The sequence below is a fragment of the Tiliqua scincoides genome, chromosome 5 (genome assembly GCF_035046505.1).
Source record: "Tiliqua scincoides isolate rTilSci1 chromosome 5, rTilSci1.hap2, whole genome shotgun sequence".
Classification (NCBI taxonomy): Eukaryota; Metazoa; Chordata; class Lepidosauria; order Squamata; family Scincidae; genus Tiliqua; species Tiliqua scincoides.
The window spans coordinates 52,133,332-52,152,830 of record NC_089825.1 but is presented as its reverse complement, the minus strand read 5'-3'; the positions used below and the strand labels follow the sequence as shown (position 1 = coordinate 52,152,830).

General features: G+C 40.7%; 1 protein-coding gene across 1 annotated transcript in view; it reads right to left on the bottom strand.

Annotated features, from left to right (window-relative positions):
* Positions 1 to 19,499, bottom strand: part of TRAK1 (trafficking kinesin protein 1) — a 90,273-nt gene that overhangs the window by 23,393 nt on the left and 47,381 nt on the right. The window contains exons 3-12 of the mRNA XM_066631118.1: positions 18,445 to 18,521; positions 16,513 to 16,629; positions 12,127 to 12,227; positions 10,985 to 11,093; positions 9,973 to 10,051; positions 7,119 to 7,249; positions 6,400 to 6,474; positions 4,102 to 4,239; positions 1,731 to 1,807; positions 291 to 527 (exon numbers count right to left, since the gene is read on the bottom strand). Of these exons, the coding sequence (XP_066487215.1) occupies positions 291 to 527; positions 1,731 to 1,807; positions 4,102 to 4,239; positions 6,400 to 6,474; positions 7,119 to 7,249; positions 9,973 to 10,051; positions 10,985 to 11,093; positions 12,127 to 12,227; positions 16,513 to 16,629; positions 18,445 to 18,495 (1,115 nt within the window). The 5' untranslated portion in view covers positions 18,496 to 18,521. The remainder of the gene's footprint in view (positions 1 to 290; positions 528 to 1,730; positions 1,808 to 4,101; positions 4,240 to 6,399; positions 6,475 to 7,118; positions 7,250 to 9,972; positions 10,052 to 10,984; positions 11,094 to 12,126; positions 12,228 to 16,512; positions 16,630 to 18,444; positions 18,522 to 19,499) is intronic.

Sequence of the window (19,499 nt, the reverse complement as noted above, 5' to 3'; positions counted from 1 at the left end):
AACAACGGACTACATTTTCTGAAAGTCTAGTAATTTTAGAAGCCCAAACATAATTCCTCTTTAAAAGGATTAACGTTAGAGGCTGGTAATGATAATACATTAAGGTTAAATTATTTCTAAACATCATGTGTGCAGCACATATTATCCTTTCCATAATATCAGACTAGCAAGCCAACATAAACTATTTCTAGCACAAGTAACTAAGTGAAGAAAAGAATTATAACCCTGATGTTCTTGCTCTGAAAGTATATCTAAAAAACTTTAAGGCAGCTGAACCATGCAGTACTGACCCAGAGTCAGAAGATTCAGTTTCTAGGATGATGCTATTAGTCTTGTTGTCTATCACAATATTGGAGATGTCTCCTCCATACAAACTGGATCGTGGTGTGCTCATGCAGCTAGAAATGACAGAGTTCATTGCTGAAGACTGGTTAGATCCTGGGATGTTCATTGGAGATGGTGTTAGGGACTTCTGCTTTACCACCTGGTTGACATTTCGCACGGTTTCAAATACTCGCTTCTGATGACTGATAAAGACACAGATAGTCAGTAATGCTAAAAATCAAACCTGTAAAGGGAAGGGCTGTAAGATCAGCCTGACTGGAATCAACTGACATTGAACTTCTCCCCTCCCACAGAATACACTCACAAGTGCCCATGACATCTGAAGTTTTTCTTTTCTTCTCTCCCTGCTCCTGTTTCCTTTTGTATCATATATGTTAAATTGTTAAGTTACTTTAAGGGTATAAAGTGCCTTGGCAAAACAGCACTATTAGTTATTCAATAAGTCTGTTCAGTTGAATCTACAGGTGGGCTTGTGTTATCCACGGGCTCGGTATCTGAGGATTGCTTTATCCATGGTTGTGAACCTGCAGGGGAGGGTCCAGTTGTGTCCGGAGTGTGTTCTGAGGCCCGTGGCCCATAGCGAAATGTGGTTGTGTTAGGAAGTTTTAAGGGGCCCAAATTCATGAATTTTGTCATTTGTGGGGGTTCCAGGAAGGGAACCCCCGTGGATACAGAGGGTCTCCTGGATACCCAGGGGGAGAAAGGGGAGGAGTTTAGCCACATATTTGTCCAGCTAAGGGGAGCAGATCAGAGAAATGCAACAGCTAGACTGGAAGAGTCCATAACTAAAGTGGAATCTTCTTGGTATGGCAAGATAGAATTTTTTTTCTATTGAATTCTGTCTTATAAACACCAGAAAGATCCTGCATTGAAATGAAGCATGGGCTCTCCTGATGCACTAATTTCTCTTCTCCTTGAAACAAGAATACACAAACCCAACTGTCTAATCTAAATGTCAAACTGGCACTCCCACTCCCACATACAAACACACACCTACACCCACCACAAAAGTGATGAAGAATTTACAATACCCACTAAACAAACCTATACAGAAAATGCAACTGTGACAGGCAACACGTTTACCTTCACTGAGAGAAGCAAAAAGGTATTACATTTTTATGTGACTTCAGCTAAAGCACATGGCATGGCTGCTATATGAAGTACACTTTAAATAGCTCAATATGGAAGTATCTATGTCACATGCAGTGATGAATTACTGGTATGTACTGGCTAATCACCTACTGTTAATATTGACCGTTATCTCATAATAAATAGGATAAAAAGTTTGGTTCCTATTACGTGGAATATTGACGTCTTGTTAAATGTTAATTTTTAAACTTTTTTTTGCTTTTCTATATCTCACTATCACTATGCCTTAGTCATACGTTAAATCAGGGGAGTCAGGTCCATCCAGATGTAGTTCTTTTCGCATTGATCCTTCAATTTCTGCTGCCAAGGAATCCTGTTAAGACAATTTTAAATTGTGTCACAGCATATTGCTAACACAAATATCTATTTTCAAAATATGTGATGAGGTTCACAATAGGAGACAAAACATAATTGAAAAAAGCAATGATTATGCAGAACTCTTTATAGCATTCACTAGCAAAAGACATTTTATAAACAAATTCTACAGCAGAGATATGAACTATTTCTAATCATCTTCTACATAGCCTTATGGAATTCTGGTGGCACGTGAATTAACATGCCACCAGCGTTTGCCCTGCCCCCACACGAGTCACAGGAGGGGCCAGCCCTTGCAGCCTATTGGCTGGGGGCTCAATGGATCGGGGCCACGTGCTGTTGCACGGGGAAGCCCGCCCAGTCGGGACCAGGCAGCGATCCCCCACCCGCCCACCCTTTGGCAGTCTAAGGTTAGCTAATCGCCAATTGGGGCTGGGTAGGAATTTTTTACCATCAGCCTGATTGGCATAATGCTGGTGGTTTTTTTTGCCTTCCCCAGACTATGGAGTTAGGGGTGGAGTGGATGTCAATAGGTCTCACTGGTCAGGCAGGTATTGTGTGGGTTTTGGGTAGGTAAGGATCATCTCAGTGTACATCACAGGGTGGCAAGGGCCAGGTGGACTTCACGCTTACTCATGCTGGCATTCCCGGCTGGGTGAGGCGGGCTGGATGAACCTCAGCCTGGTGGCAAAGGCGCATCGTAGTTTTGCTCAGGTGGCATGAGCTAGCCTGCCACCCTGACCCTTCGGGGTGACAATGAAGGCTTGTACTGATGCTGCCCAGAGTCGGGTGTGGTCGCCCAAATTGCTATAGGGGGAGGTAGATGGGCAGCTCCATTTCTCACATGTAGAACCAGCACAACCTAGTTGTTAGACCCTGTTGCAATTTACGGTATAATTAAATAGTTAATAAAGTGGCCCTTTGTACCATATGCCCTGCCTGTGTCTTTAATTGGAGGGTGCTGGGTAAACAGAGAAACTATTTAGCTGCCTTTCTATAACAGAAGCTTAAACAACAAATAGGTTTTAAAATATTCCTACTCATTCTGGGAATTTAATTCTGATTGCAAAAGGGCAGATGTAGAAAACAGGATTTAATAAGCTACTGACATGTTTTGGAAGCTGCTGCTGGATGACAGTTATTAATATTATGCTTCCTCCCAGCAAAAACTATGGGGTAATCTCCAATTGCATGCACAGATGTTAAATTGCAACTTAATGTAATCATCATGCACAATCAATAGGTACAGATTTTAAGAACACTTGTTTGGAAAGTAAGAACTCCCTAAAGTCATTGCTGGTACTTTTACTGTGTGCCTGTTATTTCACAAAATTGATTGAGCAGCATGCCTGAACTCAGACTCTCCCTGTAATGTACTGGTCACTTTTAGGTCTCAGCCTGACTCTGTCTTGCTTAGGCTGCAATCACCCTTGTACCAGCTGTGGGAACCTGACTTGATTACTGAAGAGGGTCAGCTGGTTTAGCTAGATGGTGAGGCTATAAAAGAATTTTGGAATAGAGAGGGAAGGAGTTCCATTGTTTTCTAATCATCTAATGGAGTAAGTCAGCTCAAGGAGTTAGTTATTTTATGTTCCTCTTCAACTTTAGTTTTAACATGCCTCCTCTTTCACTGATCTCACGTTGCCTTTCTGTAGATCTAGATTTGGGTTATTGGGTTGTTCTAATACAGTGGTTCCCAAACATTTTAGCGCCAGAACCCCCTTGTTTTAAGCCCACTATCAGGACCCACCTAGGTTTATCAGACTTTAAAAAAAGGAAATCTAGAAGTAGTATTTATGTATGTATAAGTAAAAGTAACCAGAAAAAGATCCTCAAACATTTATCTCCCTATATTTACACATGCTTGCAAACTGCAGGAACTGAGCTCTCTGCAGGGTAATTAGCAGTTACAGTGTCTGATTTTTGAATAGCTTCAGGTCATGAGGCAATTAATCTGAGCTTTCTATCACCAAAAATCAGGTCACGACCCACCAGTGGGTCCCAACCCACAGTTTGGGAACCCTTGTTTTAATAGCTTGTTCTAATAAATTGGATTACTTTGCTGTTCCCAAGTGGGGCTTCTTCCTTCCCTGAGCTATGAAGGAACTGGGCACTCTGGCCGATGGTCAGTACATCCCAGGGCAGGGTATAAGACATTAACACTCTCCATACTTGACAGCTCAAATGAAGGATTCATACTCCTCTAGGAATATTGACTAAAGCCATTTGGAGAATCCATTTTGGAAACTAATCAGAGCTGCAGCACAGTTGTTTTTTAGACAGCACTCTCACCATGGGGAAAAGGCCTAATGAGTGGTAACGGCGTGATATGGCATTTGGCAATGTCTTGTTCCGGAGGTTTTTTAGCTCTTCTTGCGCCTCATGAAGCATTTCCATGCATTCTGCATACTTCTCTTCCAGTTCTCGTAACTACAATATAAACAGAACAGGTATCATTTCCTGTGAAAAGCTACAACATTAAAACGAGGAAAGACATTTTGTAAGACAGAATGAATGCTGGGTATTTATTAATTATACAACCCACACGTACGTTTAGTTCAGCATGAATGTATTTTATTCATGCTTTCAATAAAATGAACTGAAAGGACTGCATTTCTGTGGGGTCTGTGAGTTGAATAAATGATGTAACATATATACTGTATACACATATATCTTGTTAAACTTATTCTGTTTCTCCTAAGTGTGGGGACAGATGCTAAGAGCATAGGAAAGCTAATCCTTGATCACAAGAGTCCTATAAAGGCCTCTGCTGGACCTTGAGATTTCATAAGGCATTGCCCACATTTACAAGTGGCTTATAAACCAATAAGGACTAAAGTCTTCTGTTTTTAATGAACAAGACCAGAACAATTGTGATATTCAGAATATGAACTCATACAGTGTAATCAAATACACACAAAATACATTTGGAGCTCTTCTAGCAAAACATTTTCTAGCAGTGAAGCCCAAATATTTAACATACAATCTTAAGTTTTCAGCTGACAAATTAAATTTTGATCTTAAGCAGAGTTTGGGATCTTAAGATATCAGGTACCAACTGATATCAACATGCTTAGGAACAGTCAACTCTATATAGAATCAAGTCATGTTACACAATTTTACTCATATCTCATAGTGCAGTCCTATGTATGTTTACACAGAATTCAGCCCCATTGGGTTCAACAGGGCTTACTCCCAAGTAAATGTGATTAGAATTGCACTTAATGTTTCTTCTGGTAAAGTCAGTAAATGTTATGTATCCTGGAGACAACAGTCTTTGCTTTATCTATAGTACAGAAAGTTCAAGCTTCCAAGGTTGAAGACTACCTCTCTTTAGACCAGGGGTCTCCAAACTTTTTGGCACTGGTGCTGCATTGTATCTTTGACAGTGTCAAGAGTCGGAAAATAAATACATGTAGAATTGATGTGCTGAGAGTTTGATTAAATACAGTAAGTGGGTGGAAGGCAAAATTGACTTGCACAGGAAGAGGGAGGGAATAGATTTTGAAAAAGCATCAGGGAACCTACGACACAAACCATAATGTTTTATCTTAGTTTCTGTTCCATATAAGTTTAACATTGACATTAACTTTATTTATATTCCAGGTTTCCCAGCATCAGTATATATCTCATTCAGATTTTAACTAAACGTTAAATGGAGGGAAATTTTATTTGAATCTATATTTATTTCTGTTCGGATGACCTGCTGGAATGCAACCTTTTGTGTAAGTTGCTCGTGCAACTTTATTAGGCCAAGTTTTATGCCTAATAAAAGTCATCTGTCTGTCTGTCTGTCTGTCATACGAGTATATCTCATTCAGAAACTAGAGGTGCTGAATGTAATACAATGTAATGGAATTTCTTTCCATTACATTGCATTGTATTCAGCATCTCTAGTGGCCGATTGTGGTATATACCCCAAAGTGGATCTTTGGAACTATTTTTAGATCCAAGAGGCTGGGGAACCCACAGGCCGGATAAAATCATCTGGAGGGCTAGATGTGGCCTGCAGGCCAGGGTTTGGAGCCCCCTGCTTTAGACTTAGGCCCATTACAATATTACACACACTACTTTTCTTGCTTTCCAATCCAAGAAACCATTAAGGGCGCAATCCTAACCCCTTATGTCAGTGCTTTCCAGCACTGGCATTAGCGGCGCCAATGGGACATGTGCTGCATCCTGCAGTTGGATATCACTCATGGAGGCTTCCTCAAAGTTAGGGAATGTTTGTTCCCTTAACTCGGTGCTGCATTGCCCTTATGTCAGTGCTGGAAAGCACTAACATAAGGGGTTAGGATTGTGCCCTAAGTCTTCCAAGTACTCTGCCCAAAGGAGCCAACTTTTTAAAAAATACATACTAGAGTTGGATCAAATAGTGCATTTCAAGTCCTTAATGTTGACTGGCAATGGCCTGAAATATCAGGTGAACCCCTAACATTTTAATTCAAAAACGAATACATACATGTTCAACTAATTCAAATGATCCTTCTGGCACTTGACTAGATAAAACCTGGCAAAACCATTTCAGAGTGATTGATGTTAAATAGTTTTCCTGCTCCATAAACATGATTAGTCAATTGTCATACTCACTTCTGCTGTGAGCTGTCTTTGGGCATCTTTAGCTGCTCCCAGATGTTGAACAAGTTCTTCATTTTCCACTGTACACTAACAAAACCCAAACGTGATTAACATTACAACATACCAGTAACTCCATAGTTTCCCTCCCATTACAGATATTCAACAAATTTTGGAATGAAAAGGACTTATCAAAAGGAAAGCAACAAGGAAGATAGCAAATTGGAATACATTCTAAGCCAGGGGCGTCCAAAGTTTTTGGCAGGAAGGCCACATCAGCTCTCTGACACTGTCGGGGGCCGGGGGGAAAAAGAATTAATTTATATTTAAAATTTGAATAAATTTACATAAATGAATATATTAAAGACGAACCTATATGAATGAATGAAGGTCTTGCAATAGCTCAAGGCCTACAAAAGGCCTTGAACAAAGCAAGGCTGGCCTTTCCTTTGCTGCCGCTACTGCATCACAGACGTGAAACAGCAAGCAGTGGAGGGAGCCCTCATCCCACAGCTCATGTGAGAGGTCAAACAGTCGCCCTCACGCTGTGAGCAGCTGCGTCAGGCCAGTGCAGGCTCCAACAAATCTCTGGAGGGCGAGAGACTCATTGGAGACTGGGGGCTTCCTGAGGGTCTGATTGAGAGGCCTCAAGGGCCGCATGTGGCCCCAGGGCTGGGGTTTGGGCACCCCTGTTCTAAGCTATTGGTATTTTGTAGCTACTATCAGACTCTTACAGCTTTTGCCTTTTTCTGTAAATCCACTATCTGCGAGAGAAGATGGGTGATTTCCTCCTGCTGTCGAGCAGCATCTTCAGTTTTCTTGGCTAACTCTTCAGAGATACTGACAATTTGGATGTTTGCATCTCCTATATACAATTAAACAGAAACAAAAACAAATATTCAGGTTTTTTTTTAAAGGCTAGAATCCCACTTGGCATCAAAAATGCTCCCTAAATCAATCAATGTACTCTGATAAAGGCATTCAAAATTTATAGTAAATGCTGAAGACTTGCAGCCAACTACAGTTACCTGGAGGCCAAAAACTAGCTGGCTGCAATCTAAAAATGCAGGTGCATGACTGTACCATTGCTGGCTATAGAAGACAAATAACTGTGAGTGTAGGCTGGCGACGGCCAAGCACTGGCTGCATTCACAGATCTGATGTGCTAGATTATGGCCACCATATTATATCAAAACCAAACTCACATCTTTATTAGTGTGTGCTAAATACTGAAATTTTGACAGTTGTAGGAGGTGAAGTGGAGCAACATTTTTTTTTAAAAAGAGGGTTCAATAAGAAAGCATGAAGTTGTAGAGAAATTGACATTTTAAGTTGACATTGACATTCTTAAGTTGAAATTGACATTTTAAGTTGAAATTGACATTCTTAAGTTGTAGAGAAATTGACATTTCAAAGAATATTGCAAAAATTATTGGAAAGAACATAGCCAAGACTCCTCTGGAAGCACCATGCTCATTCAGCTTGCTCACTGAAGTACTATGAACTACTAATGCTAGGCAAAGAAGTATACTCATTTCCCACCCCCACAAACATTAAGGCTGAGGTTTACAATCTGTGTGTTGCATGGTCTGGGGAGGCGGAGAAAGCCCCAAGGGGCATTGTGAGGCATCTTGGGGAGAGAAGTGAACAAGCAGCTCAGCTGCACGTAGTGGCCTCCCTACTTGCTGCTTACATGGGAAAAAGCAGCAGCTGTGGCTGTGAATGAGGTGGGTGGGGCAATATGAGGTGAGGGGAGTGTGAAACATGGTGTCCGGCTTACCCCCGGAGAGAGAGGTAGGTCGGCAGCCATTTGGAGAAGGCTTGGCTGGCGAGGACACGAGCAGGAGCCTCTTCCGTATTGGGAGGGAAGCTTCCCACCTGGTACAGAGAAGGCTCCTGCCTGCCTCCTCGCCAGCTAAGCCTTCTCTAGACCGAGGGGAGCCTGAGGCCAGAGAGGATCCAACTAGCATGCTTGCTCAATGTGGGACCTGGCTTACTGGCTGGGTCCTCTCTGCAGCAGGAGGAGAGGCGGCTGGCTGAGCAGGGGTGCTGCGTTTGATCAGCCCAGAGCCCCTTCTAGCTTCTGGCCTCCTTCCCAGTCAGGAAGGAGGTATGCGTCGTCCTCCTAGCAGGCTCCAGACTGGGAGGGAAACTCGAAGCTAGAGGGGGCTCCACAAGTAATTGCACACAGCGAGAGGCTTCCCTCCATCTAGGAGGGAAGGAGCCCAGAACTTCATCCTATTCACACTTTCCTGGGAGTAAGCCCCACTGACAGTAATGGGACTTACTTCTGTGTAGACATGCATAAGATTGGGCTCCGACAGTCCAATCTATGCATGTCTACTCAGAAGTAAGTCTCATTAGAGTCAATGGGGCTTACTCCCAGGAAAGTAATAGGATAGGATAGTAATAAAGTGGATAGGATTGGGCTGACAATCTGTTCTTAGTCACAGGGTGGGGAGGGGGAAGGTCCAAATGCCACAGCCTGCATTCATCTGTCTAGTCTGGGGGAAGTGGCTTAGCATCTAAGTGTGTTTCAGTCAGGGTGTATGTGAGAGCATGCCCCCTACTATCTACTATGGTGGTGAGTTGTGTTCTCACTCTGTGTCAGCTCAGCCAAGAACCATCACCTCTTTCTCTTCTTCCTTCCACTCCCCCAAAAAGAAAAAAAGTCACACTTGATCAGTCAAGCTTTGTCTCCCAAAATGATTAAAAAAATAAAAATACACATTACTTTTCAGTCATCCCTTTTTTTCTCCTGACTTTTTTTTCTTTTTGGCATCCCACATTGGCTGCTACTATAAGATAAACAGTCTCTGGCATCACGATCCTATGCGTGTCTACTCAGAAGTAAGTCCCACTGTGTTCAATAATTCTTACTCCCAGGAAAGAGTGCTTAGGATTGCAACCTCGGTCTCTGTTTCTCATGAGTTTGCAATAAGCAGAATCACTCAAAACAAAGTCTTTTCCTGCCCCAACACATTTCTTCACTTCTCCCTCCCTTACAAGAAACAAAAAAGTCCCTTTCCAAAATCCTCCAGATTTGCTGCTAACAAACCCAGTGTGCTGGCAGCTCTGGCTTCTCTAGTTTTTTGTTCCCTGGTGCCTTCAAATTCCCTTTTTCTATGGTTGTTTGTATAATCATAACACCTTCATCCCAATTTTGGAGGTAATTGAAGTGGGGTTATGTAAGCCGCCTTGGGTGCCCTTTGGGGAGAAAGGTGGAGTATAAATCAAATAAATAAATGGGGAGCCATGACCAACGGCCACAGGGATCAGGGGAGCTACAGGCTGAAAATGTTTGAGAACCACTGCATTAAGGGTATAGAAGTGAGAACAACCCAAACGGCTTCTAAGCATTCAGCTGACATAATCACTAGCAGTCCAGAAGAACCAAGAAATAATAATATTATACGTAGTTCTCGATCCAGGTGGCCAGAATCATAACTTGAAAGCACTATACATCAAACCAGTAGCATCAGTTTCTTTGGCTACATTCCAAACTGTGAAAGAACTGCATGCTAAACCTCTTGTACCGGAATATCTCGACTGCTTTGCCAAGAATGCAAAGGAAGGAGAGAAACATACTGAGCTCTTTCACACAGTCATTCACAAGCTGCTGTTCCTTCTCTTCATATGTAATGGTTTCAGTCTTCAGCTGGCAGGCCTGTTCAAATTATCAAAAAGTTCAACATTAGCACTGTGCCCGACTCCTCCTGGGTTTTACACTGCCATTTGGTTTTAAAAGGGAAAAATCTTTCTGCAGCACAATCTCCAATTGCAAGGCAAAAGTGGAAACAGTCATGCCCTCCCATTTTCTTTTAGTGAACCCAAACAATAACATGTTGCCACCGGTAGGTGTCATCACTGAAATGAGAAAAAAGAGGGAATATGCAGGCAGAATTTTAACACTTTGCTTATATTCACGCTAAGGTGTTGTTTTTTTTTAAACAACAAATGTAATTGTTGGAACACACACATAGCTAGACAAATGCATTTTGAATGGTCACTGTTTATAAGAGTCCTGGATTAACTAGATCATAAAGCTGACATGTGCCTGGAGCAACAAGGCTCAGAAGTTATACTTCTTTAACTTTCAGTGTCACATTCAGCTTCCTAAGGTTTGCAGTGCTCATTCTCAATAAGAGTCTACTAAATACATAGGGGGGGGGGAGAACTGAGTTTACTTATGAAGCTGTCATCACCCAACATATATTTGTATTTGCTGTTCAAAAATCTGATCAGTCTGGAAATTCTCTAGTATCTATCAGAATTCTTCCAAGATTTACAGGCAGTCTTTAAATGCTGTAAAATTGCAATTTAAAAATCTCAAACAAAGTGATAGCTACAAGGTATAATCATTTTGGACCTCATGGGGGGGCAGACTGTGTAGGCCACTCGGAAAGGGGCCACTATAGTCTAGTAATATTTGCGTTCATTAAGAAAACGCAGATGGGTGGGCAAAAGGCATCTCCTAGCAGAGAATCAGTTACTGATTAGGCAGATTTGTGGTGTTTCAGCTGCTTATCAATGTGGAATGTTCGCTGGCAAAAGAGGAACAAAAGAAAATGGTAGCTAAAATATTCTAAGGAAGTTTTACCTCTGATCTAAGCACAACATTCTCCTCTTCAAGGTCCTTCAGTTTCTTCTGAAGAGAATCGAAATGAAAATAGTTCTGGACAGATGAAGATGACTCATTCCTCTTCAGTCTGGGAAAAGGTAAACAAACATGTTAAGTTTTGCCTCCTTCTACCTGCAGTGTTCGTTGTTAGGATGCACAACAGTCACAGTTAAACAAAATTCAGTATTCCCAAGTTAAAAATTTGAAAAAGACATAATTTTCTTAATCCACCCATTTCTAATGGAACGTTAATAAGCGACAAAGTATAAAAAAGAAAACCAACTTCAGCTCTTCTTACGAGATTGTTCAGTAAAGAGTAATCTTAGAATTTTATTACTGGTTCCACAACACGTGTAAGAATCACGGATGCAACAACGACAGTTATGTTAAGAATTGTAATCCTGCCAATACAGTGCTGCAAAACAAGACTTTAGCCTTTTTTCTTTTGTTGTTCAAGAATTCACTGAACCACTGATTCATCACATGAGTGTAGATAATGTTGCTGGAGTGCTGGATAAAATGACGTCAAATGATTGCATGCAACTCAAAACATAGCTGCTATTGGATACAACAAAGTAAATAGGATCCATCTTATGGAAAGAATGAGTTGCTCAGGCAGACCGATAACCTCACTTTCTTAACTGATTTGGGCCAGTGGAACAACAAATCTCAGGTTCTGACTTGGACTTGGTTATTCCACCCTGCCCTGTAATACTGTTCCATGTTTCAGTTAGATCTTCAGTGACTGGAAGTCAGAAACTTGTAATATGTGCCAAGTTGTGTGAGTACAAAACTGGTAGCATCGGAGTGAAGCTGCCTGAATGGTTGGTGCTGAAGGAGGTAAAGGATGACCTAGAAACATGTACAAAGGGTGCTAGAAAAAGAATGGTTGAACCCTGCTGACACATCTACTCTCATGATCAAAGCTAGGAAGAACCAATGGTATGATGCCACATTGTACAGACAGAATATTATTACTGCATCTTTGTATTAAAGGTGGGGGAGATCTCCCACCTCTAGTCTCATGGTAGATACAAGCACCATGTGGTAAGGGGTGGGGCAGGACGGAGGAGTGCACTCCTGCAGCACAGCATGACCAATGTTTTTCAATTCAGACTTACGGAGTTGAACAGATGGACTCTGGCTCACTCTCTTCAGCAGCACTGGTATAAAACTGAAGCAGCTCATCTTTCATGGACAGTTCATGACGCAACTGAGAAACCTGAGCAAATGAAAGGGCAAATCTTTTGATATTCATTCTGTACGGAAACAATGAGTGTCAACCTTTGTATGGTTCAGGCTAGTCAAAAGACCAACTTACCAAAAAAAAAAAAAAAGACTATGCTTTTTTCAGTACAGGACAAATAAGAATTCCAACAGCTGCTATGGCTAAGAGAGGTTACTTGTTCACATCTTTTTTATTCAAAGTTGCTAATTCTCCATGGTATTATAACTATAGTTAGTTAAACAGAAGTACACTCATGAAAAATGGTAGGTACTTCAGTGTGGCTATCCTGTGCAGCATTTAACATGACAGAAGACAACCATGATGCAATCATTTCATCTCAGACTAGATCAGGTGAAGCACAGGGCACCTGTCAGTTTGATAGGCTTGCTCCAAAGAGACACTTTATATCAATACTGCATGATCTTTACTCCTGGCTATAGTCCAAAGTGCTGACTGTACTCTGAACAGATATTCTGAAAAAGCAGCAGTTTCCTGCAAGTGTTGCCTCAACAATTGCTTCCCTAGATAAACTCACATTACTGGCCAGGAGCTGTGTTTCTCAAAAAACCAACACAAAACAAAAACAAAACCCTTGCAAATTAAATGAGAATACTGGAAAACGATGCAAGGTTTTTTTCAGTTGTTCATAAAAACAGTACAAATTTTAGGTCTAGAAACACTTCTGCAAGCTGAAGTTTCCTATCTCTGAATGCATTTACAAGGTATACCTGTTAGAACTCGGTAAGTACACTGAAGGAGGAAAGAATAGAGCTAACTTGGATCCTGGTCATATTTTCTGAATGACTGTGGTAAATTACAACAACAAAAAATCATTTTTTTAAGCGATGAACACGCCAATGCACCACATAAGCCAAAGTGCTCAGATTTAAGCAATTTTGTAAAAACCATTTTTGTCAGAGATGCACCATGTAAAGCATTCAAAAAATAAAACAAAGTACTCTGATCTAAGCAATTTTGTTCTACAGTCCTCATGTCTAAGGACTGTAAGGAGGTACAAATGCATCATGCTGTTGGTCGGGCACCCTGTCATATGTAAATAGATAAACCCAATCTTGCTACATATGGCGAGTTGGATCCAAAGGTTCTCTTCCCCTGTTGGAAGAGTCCTCCTATTGGAAGAGGAGAACCTTTAGGGTCAACTCAATGTAAGAGGCACAAAGGAAGTAGTAACTCATTTTCAACAAGGAAAATGAGTTTCAAAGTAGTTGTTTCGTTTCTCTCTCTGAATATATAATTTCTATCAATTTTCCCTTTCTGTTTTTGGAAAAAGAGATCCATTTTGTTGTCTATAGCTAACCTATACACTACTCAAATCATGACAAAATATGACATTGTTTTTGTCTGATGACCCAGAAACTCTAACACAATTCATGTTTAAAATATTTCAAATCTAAAACTAATTACTTAAAACTAACTACTAATAGGGAAGCCCTGTGCTCCAAATTCAATCTAAACAGAAGACATTCAGGTATAGGCAAGTTTCTCAAGGATACCATATATAACCTTGCCTGTTTAAAACATAATGATAAGATAGTGATAGTGAAAACATAGGAAAGAGATACCACATATAACCTGTTTATACCCTTAAAACATAATGCACACAGCATCACTGAGAAAGTATTTTTTTCTAGCTCAGTGGCTCCAAACTGGAGACCGCTGAGTGCCGGGAAAAGTGTCCCCAGCGTGGACAGCATTTACCATTCTGCCAGGGAGACTGCTGTTCATGCCACTGATCTCCTCAAAACTGCATCCCGGATTGCTGCGTCTGCCCAGAAATCTGGGCACAATGGCTGCTGGGGTGACAGAATCCGGAAGAGGCTGGCTGGAACGCAGTTTGAGGGAGATCGGCAGTGCGAACAGGAGGCTTTCCCATGGAACGGTTAAGTGCTATTATGAGGGGGAGGGATTAGGCAGAGTGCTGAATCCAGCCCATGGGCTGGAATCTAGAGAGACCTACTCTAGCTTAATAAACACAATGAGACATTGGAAGGAGGAAGGACTGAAGCTATTGCATCCAAATATGAAGATTGTGAGTTTATTGTGGCTCAAGGGTTTATTGATCAAGGGATCAAAAGGACTTTTAGTGCTTGAGAAGACAAGAGTTGACCAAGGGTATATTTCTCTCACATATACACAAAAGGAATTACTAGAAAGAAGCAGGTGAAACTTTAACAATTACAGGGAGCAACTTGAGAGAACAAGAAACAATAAAATCCTGTAACCACCTCCATACAAAACCAGAATGACAATTCATTTGACGATAGTTCCTAGATCATACTTCTAAGAGAGGCAGGTTTCAATTCTGTAATGACACACCACAGCAAGTAGAGCAATGGTTACCCTGCACATGCCTGATCTTGTCTGATCTCGGAAGCTAAGCAGGATCAGGCCTGCTTAGTACTTGGATGGGAGACCGCCTGGGAATACCGGGTGCTGTAGGCTTATACCATAGTCTTTTGAGACTGAAGGTTGCCAACCAGCAAGTAGTAACTGCTTTTCCCTTAAATACATGAACACAGCAAAGACTGGCAGTAGTTGCTGAGATGATACATTTGCTAATGGTATTGGAGTAGTAAGTGACTAGTTCTGCCCTCAAAGTCAGTTTACAGTCAAAAAAATCAATTTACAATCCACGATCCAGAGACTATGCCTGAAGCATGTGGATATAAAGTACAGTGTTTACTCCAGTGCACTCACCTCATTGTCTTTAGTGCCTTACAATGCGTCTGAGTTTCAGTTTTCATAATTTAGTACTACTGGAAAGAGTTGTACAGGGTAGAAGTTAGTAGCAATTATTTGAAGTTGGGGAAGGGAAAAGACTCTGTCCTTGAGACAGTAGGAAAAATGAAATTTCAGGGGGTCTGAAGACAGTACAGAAAAGCACGATGCCACAGGACAGGAAAAAAGATAAATTTAAAAAGGTTGAGTAAAAGGAGAAAAAGTAAAAAAGGTTGGATAACTGCACTATTGATAACTGCCTACATCACAAGGAACTTGGTCAACTGCACACAGAAGATCAAATGAATAAAAATAAACTTTTTTTAAAAAGGTGATTGTACTTGCAACCATAGATTATGAACAAGTAAGGGTTCGAAAATGTCATGCATATAGCTATTTATACTTCTGCTCACATGCTATCATTTGTCCCATAGTTTTTCAATGAATGTTCATACTATGTTACAGCAGTATTTACAGTATAAATCTACAGAAGCAGAACATTTTCGTTACTAAAGCTTGGAGAAAGTGGTTAAGTAATTTTCTGAGCAAGAATTCCTTAAAGTAAACTATTTTTGCTACTTCTAGATATTAGTTGTATATCAAATGAAATAACATGTCTGTCATCAAGAATTATAAATAATCCTTCAGTGTAAACTACTGCAACATTGAGGTCTGGTTGGTACGATAAGGGCACAGGATGCTTCTGAGGGACTGACAGCATAAACCTAGATTCTACTGATCTGAACTAGAAACATCTGTGATAGCAAAAAGTTTGCTCTTTATGGCATTGTGGGATAACATATTTGACAGGAAAACAAATGTCTAAATGATACAGAGTTATTTAAAAATTTCTCACGGTGGATGAAGAGAAGCAGTTGTAAATAAAGAGCACATATAATTGAAATACAGTTTGAATTATGTTTTGAAGAAATGCGGAAAAGAACACCTGAACAATAAATGAAGCTAAGTCCAACAAAATACATACAACAGAGAACAATACTGGTATCTTAACCTTGATGAAAACCACAGCTAGGATGACAATAACGGGTATTGAAGAGTCTAAGGTTGGAATAACCAAAACAGAGACTCAACCCAGAGGAGCACTACAGATGAAGTTAATGTCCCTTCCCAGCAGCACCTTGGTAGACATGCCTTTAGTGATCAGAAGAACACAGCAATGGCCAAGGGCACCTTATGGTGCTAGGACTCTCTGAGAGGCATGGAGGGGAAAGCAAATGAGGAAGAAGTTGAGGCAAACTGACACAACTATGGGAATAAAAGCAAGTTAATAGGGGGAAGTCCTGTTGAGTTTCAACAAGTCATAGGGCCAGGGAGGAGGAATGGATGAAGTAGCACTGGAAGACCAAACAGCTCAGGAACTCATGTTAATGTTTTGTGAAAGTTTCATGCCCCTCAGGGTGAAACAGGACAGATAAAGAAGAAATGAGAAGATATTAGTCAAATGGATTTGGCTTATGAAAAAAGAGAAGTTTTCTGAACCAGAAACATGTCATTATTAGGCATAAATCAATGCCCTTACCTCTTCCCTGATATGCTCTACTTGTTCTTCAAGGAGTTCATTTCTCTCAGTTAGAGATTTATTCTTCTTTAACAATGACTGGCCAATTCGAGCAGCTAATTCTAAATCCCGCTCTTTCTGTAACAAGAAAAAAAACTGATCTCAGCTACTGGTTCATTTAAAATAACTGCCATTTGGAAGCACAAAAAAGTTTAAAGTTTTATAGGAAAAACAACGTCTGCTTTTCAAAACAAAGAAACCAATAATTTGTGCTTTTTTCTCTTTTCTTATTATTCCAGAGACACCTACATAATATGGGGAATGCTATGGATGCAGCAAATTAACTACACATACAAAAGCACAGTTTTAAGTTCAAGTGTTAAAAAAGCAATAAAGTTCAGTAGTGTTGCTTTACTTGAATCCTGACAGGAAATTGCACAGTTGAGGGACAGGAGGATCTCTTCTCCTAGACTCATTTATTCTTAAGTCTCCATGATTACAACCAAATTCCAGGTCAGTATGCTTAGAACTGCAAAAACTGCTGCAATCTTAAAGCACTCTTTCTTGGAAGTTCCCTTAAAATCAGTAGGACAGATTTCTGTGTTCAGGATACCATAATAACAGAATTTGCCTAAACAGATGCATTTGTACTGCATGTCTTCTCATAAGTAAGCCACAATTGAGTTTAATGGGACTTACTCCCTACAAACTGACAAGATGTCCCACTTGGGGGGGGGGGGGGCGCGCTACCTAAAAGCAGAAATGCATAAGATTGTGGACACAATGAAACAAATGGATCAAGTTAGTCATACGCTACTTAAGTCTTTGGGAGGCCCTGGATGGTAGAACGAATTATTAAAATAAAGTAATCTATTAGAGATATGCAAGTACCATTGTTTTTAATGAGATTTACAGCGCAATCCAATCTTGTGCTGGAACAGCCAGGCCAGTCGGCCTGCGCTATATTCCGCATAAGATTGGGGCCTGAAGTGTCTCAGCTAGAGGCAAGGGGAAACTCTTTGCCTTACCCCCGGGTAAGCCACCACAGCCCCAATGGGTCTCCTTGGACTCGTGCTACCTCCTGAGGTGGCATAAGTCCATAGAGAACGGAGTGGCATGCAACTGCTCCATGCTGCTTGGGGAATGGGGTTGGGATCTTTCATAACAGCCATATCCCAGCCCTGCCTCCCGCTCCCCGCCCACCCGCCTTCTCCCCTCCATCCCCAGACCCTTGCGTTGTGCAAGCTTGGCCGATGCAACCCCCCCCCCGCCTGAGTCACCATGGAGGCTGGATTCAGCTTCTGTAGGCCGATAAGCATCCCTGCGCCAGCCCAGCCAACTCTTGAGGAGGCACAGACATGCTTTTCAGCACCTTTGTGACCCTCCTGGGCCGGCACAAGGGACTTGATGACTTGATTGTCTGCGAGACAATCTGCTAGATTGGGTTCCATACTGGTATGTAACCTGATACCAGTATGAACCTTGTTTTTCATATCACTTTGCATATTAAAGTAAAAATGTTGCTATTAGTGTTTAACATATGTCTTAGCTATGCATGAACACAAAAGGGTATTATCCAGCAACATTTAATCAGAACTTGGTTTTAATGAAATGAGAAATTTTCTGCAATTAAGATTCTACTCCATTGCTTTCAACAGAATTTCTGCCCAACATTGCATATACACAACAGGGACCAAATGTGTACATGTGTGGGCTGTGCAAAAATGGGTTAATTGTGGTTTGCTTTTGGTGAATTGTGTCACGTATCTGCCAAAGGGATGAAAAAAGATAAAACCCCTTGTGTTAACGAACAGCTTCTTTTTCTTGCACATATACACAATATTTACCTCAACAAACATAAAAATAAAGGCTTCTGAAGAGAATACATGTTTTTTCAAGGGCACACTGCTGCATTACATTTATTTTATTTTTTTATGAACACAGGACACTTGCCTCTTCAAGAAGACGTGTAACAGCATCAATGTCATTGTATGTTTTAGTCATCTGGCCCACTCTTTCAGCACATAAAACTGCAAGGAAAAAGAAATAATTCGTATTCTTTCCATGCCATAGAACAAATTTACTATCTTTTGTAAACATGACCTAATTAAAGTGGATTATAAAGCTCTTAATTTTTTTATTAAATATACATTATTTACAGTCCAATCCTATAAGAGTTTCCTTACAAGTAAATTCCACTGCATTTCATGCTATTTATTCTTACATGTGCAAAGCATACAGTTCCAAAAATATTCAACGGGAAACATTTTTTAAACCTGGATGTTATCTACAACAATTCACATCAACTAGTGGCTTTAAAAAATGCTGTAGTATAACTGAGGCCAAAACCACAACAGTTTAACTGGTCAGTAAATAGAACTGTATTCTGAAGTCTATGTGCTCCATACATGTGAAATCTGACATGAGGGTCTGTAATTGTTTTGTATGAACTTTCTCTTTGCTGCTGGCACATTAGCTGATAGGATCTGATGGCTGCCAGTTTTGAAGTGCGTTTTAGACAACTGTGATAATAGCACATGGAAAAGTTCTGCAAAGACCTGCCTCAACATTACACATCAACGGGAGCCAAAAAGGAATGTTTTCAAAAGTAAGGTTGATGTTTATCTTTCGTTTCCACCAACAAAGCTTGTTGCTGGCCTGTAGAGGAGCCCATCATAAAAACCACATGAAACAGAATCCCTGTCAGTATGCAATAGAGTCACGTATCCCTACTTCACCTTACCTCTCTGGTTGCTTGTTTGTTGCTTCATTGTGTATTGACACTATGATTTATATGTACCAATACCATGTCTAGAATTCATTAGGCAGACATCAAAAGGAGCCACAGCGTATTCTCAACCTTATCAATTTTCACCCAAGCAAATGACCTTGGCTGTGCTCATGGGAGAGGCACTTACGTGGTTTAGTTGTTTGGGTGGCGACTATAAATGATTATAGTTGTTGTTTCTAAAGAAAAATTGAGTTATCATAATCAAACTATGTCCTTG